Genomic DNA, 2,189 nt, shown 5'->3' with positions numbered 1-2,189 from the left:
GACATTTATGTTGTTTTCATGTCCTGGCTACTGTAAATAGTGATGCAGTGAACACTGGGGTACATGTGTCTTTTAGAATTGTGGTTTTCTCAGGGTATATGCACAGTAGTGGGGTTGCTGGGTCATATGGTAAATTTATTTCTAGTTTTTTAAAGGAATCTCCCTAATGTTCTCCATAATGGCTATATCAGTTTATATTCCCACCAATAGTGTAGGAGTGTTCTTTTTCTCCACATTGCCTTTTAAACTATCCATTCAATTTTGTTCTCTGAGAAGCCAGTGATTATTCACATTGAATTTGCTATGAGTCTTGTGTATTTGATCAAATATCATTTCACTCAAGCTTTATAGCACAGTTAAATAGGTCAAGGAATAGGAGGCATCTATCTGTTTTACAGATAACAACTTACACAATTAAGTATGGAAAATGAGCAAATGAGCCCTCCACCTTCTATCTGTATTCAGTAGATGAAAATGTGTTGCTTAAAGGTTGGAATAAAGGCCATTCTCCTATGTCTAACATCCTCCCAATACATCTAAATGATGTATTAGGAAAGGATAAAGCTGAGAGTTAGGAGGTTCAGATTCCATTTCTGTGTGACGTTGTATGCATTCTCAGGCTAATTTAAAAAATAATAATAATAAAGCATGAACTTCTGAAAGTACATTTCGGCTGAAAAGTTTTGATTCTCTAATCATAATTTGGAAGAAAGTAAAGATATAAAGGCCAGAGAGCTTCTACTGTGATGAATTTCCAGGCAGTGGGCTCTTCAGTCAAAAACTGTAGGTTGGTGCTTGGGACATGGAAGGAACTGATTTTGTCTATGTCCACAGCCAGTTATGATTACCAAGGTTCTGGAAGTAGATAACCATACAGTGACAACACATTTTGTTCTCCTGGGATTTCCAACACAGCCAGCCTTCCAGCTACTCCTCTTCTTTGTTTTCCTGGCAATTTACCTTCTGACACTTGTAGAGAACTGTCTAATCGTCTTTGTCATTCATAGTGATGGACAGTTGCACAAGCCCATGTACTTCTTTCTCAGCAACCTTTCTTTCCTGGAGATGTGGTATGTCACAGTCATCAGCCCCAAGATGCAGATAGACTTCCTCAGTCATGACAAGACAATTTCCTTCAATGGTTGCATGACTCAGCTTTACTTCTTTGTGACCTTTGTCTGCGCTGAGTACATCCTCCTTGCTGCAATGGCCTTTGACCGCTATGTAGCCATTTGTAACCCACTACAGTACCCACTCATCATGACCAACCAGCTCTGTGGTACACTGGCTGCAGGATGCTGGTTCTGTGGACTCATGACTGCCATGATTAAGATAGTTTTCATAGCCCGACTTCACTACTGTGGCACACCTCATATCAATCACTACTTTTGTGATATTTCCCCACTCCTCAATATTTCCTGTGAGGACTCCTCACAAGCTGAATTAGTGGATTTCTTCTTGGCCCTCATGGTCATTGCTGTTCCCCTTTGTGTAGTGGTGGCATCTTATGCCACCATTCTCACCACTGTTCTCAGGATCCCTTCTTCTCGGGGACGCCACAAGGCATTTTCCACCTGTGCCTCTCACCTAGCAGTTGTAATTCTCTTCTATTCCACCACCCTTTTCACTTATGCCCGCCCTAAGCGTATGTATGCCTATAATTCCAACAAAATGGTGTCTGTGCTCTACACAGTCATTGTCCCACTCCTCAACCCTATCATTTACTGTCTGAGAAACCGTGAAGTTAAGGCAGCCCTCAGGAAGACCATGCTTTGCAAAGGCAGCGAACCCAGGGAAGATGGGGCTGTGATTAATTAATGTGTAGAATCCCTTCATGCATGGATCAGGAGATGATTCCCACATAGTTCTTCCCACATTCCTGCCTTTGGTTATTCATCAACTTCTAGTACCTTAACACAGATCTCCTTAGTGTGTGCGTGTGTGTGTGTGTGTGCATGTGTGTGTGTGTGCACATGTGTGTGTGCATGCACAAACATGGCTAGAGGGATAGCCCCAAGAAATAGCCTCTCCTTCTAGATCAGCAGAGAAGTTTTAAATACTTTCCAAAAATTATGAAAATAGATTTTTCTCTCCCACCAAAATAGTAACTGAAAGGAGAGATTTTTGTTTAATTTATTAATGTATCATCTGTACATTCAGCTGTGTCTGACACATAGTAGGTGCTTCAT

The 2,189-nt window shown here is 41.2% G+C and overlaps 1 protein-coding gene across 1 annotated transcript; it reads left to right on the top strand.

Annotated features, from left to right (window-relative positions):
- On the top strand, positions 841-1,818 carry LOC102174789 (olfactory receptor 6Y1). The gene has a single exon (XM_005677271.2). It carries the CDS (start codon positions 841-843, stop codon positions 1,816-1,818), a length of 978 nt encoding a protein of 325 aa, XP_005677328.2.

Source organism: Capra hircus, chromosome 3, assembly GCF_001704415.2.
Source record: "Capra hircus breed San Clemente chromosome 3, ASM170441v1, whole genome shotgun sequence".
NCBI classification, from domain to species: Eukaryota; Metazoa; Chordata; class Mammalia; order Artiodactyla; family Bovidae; genus Capra; species Capra hircus.
This window is presented reverse-complemented; position numbering and strand designations above follow the sequence as displayed.

What these genes read in the sequence shown, in the direction of transcription:
- LOC102174789 (XM_005677271.2), top strand. Translation starts at nt 841, where the DNA reads ATGATTACCAAGGTTCTGGAAGTAGATAACCATACAGTGACAACACAT.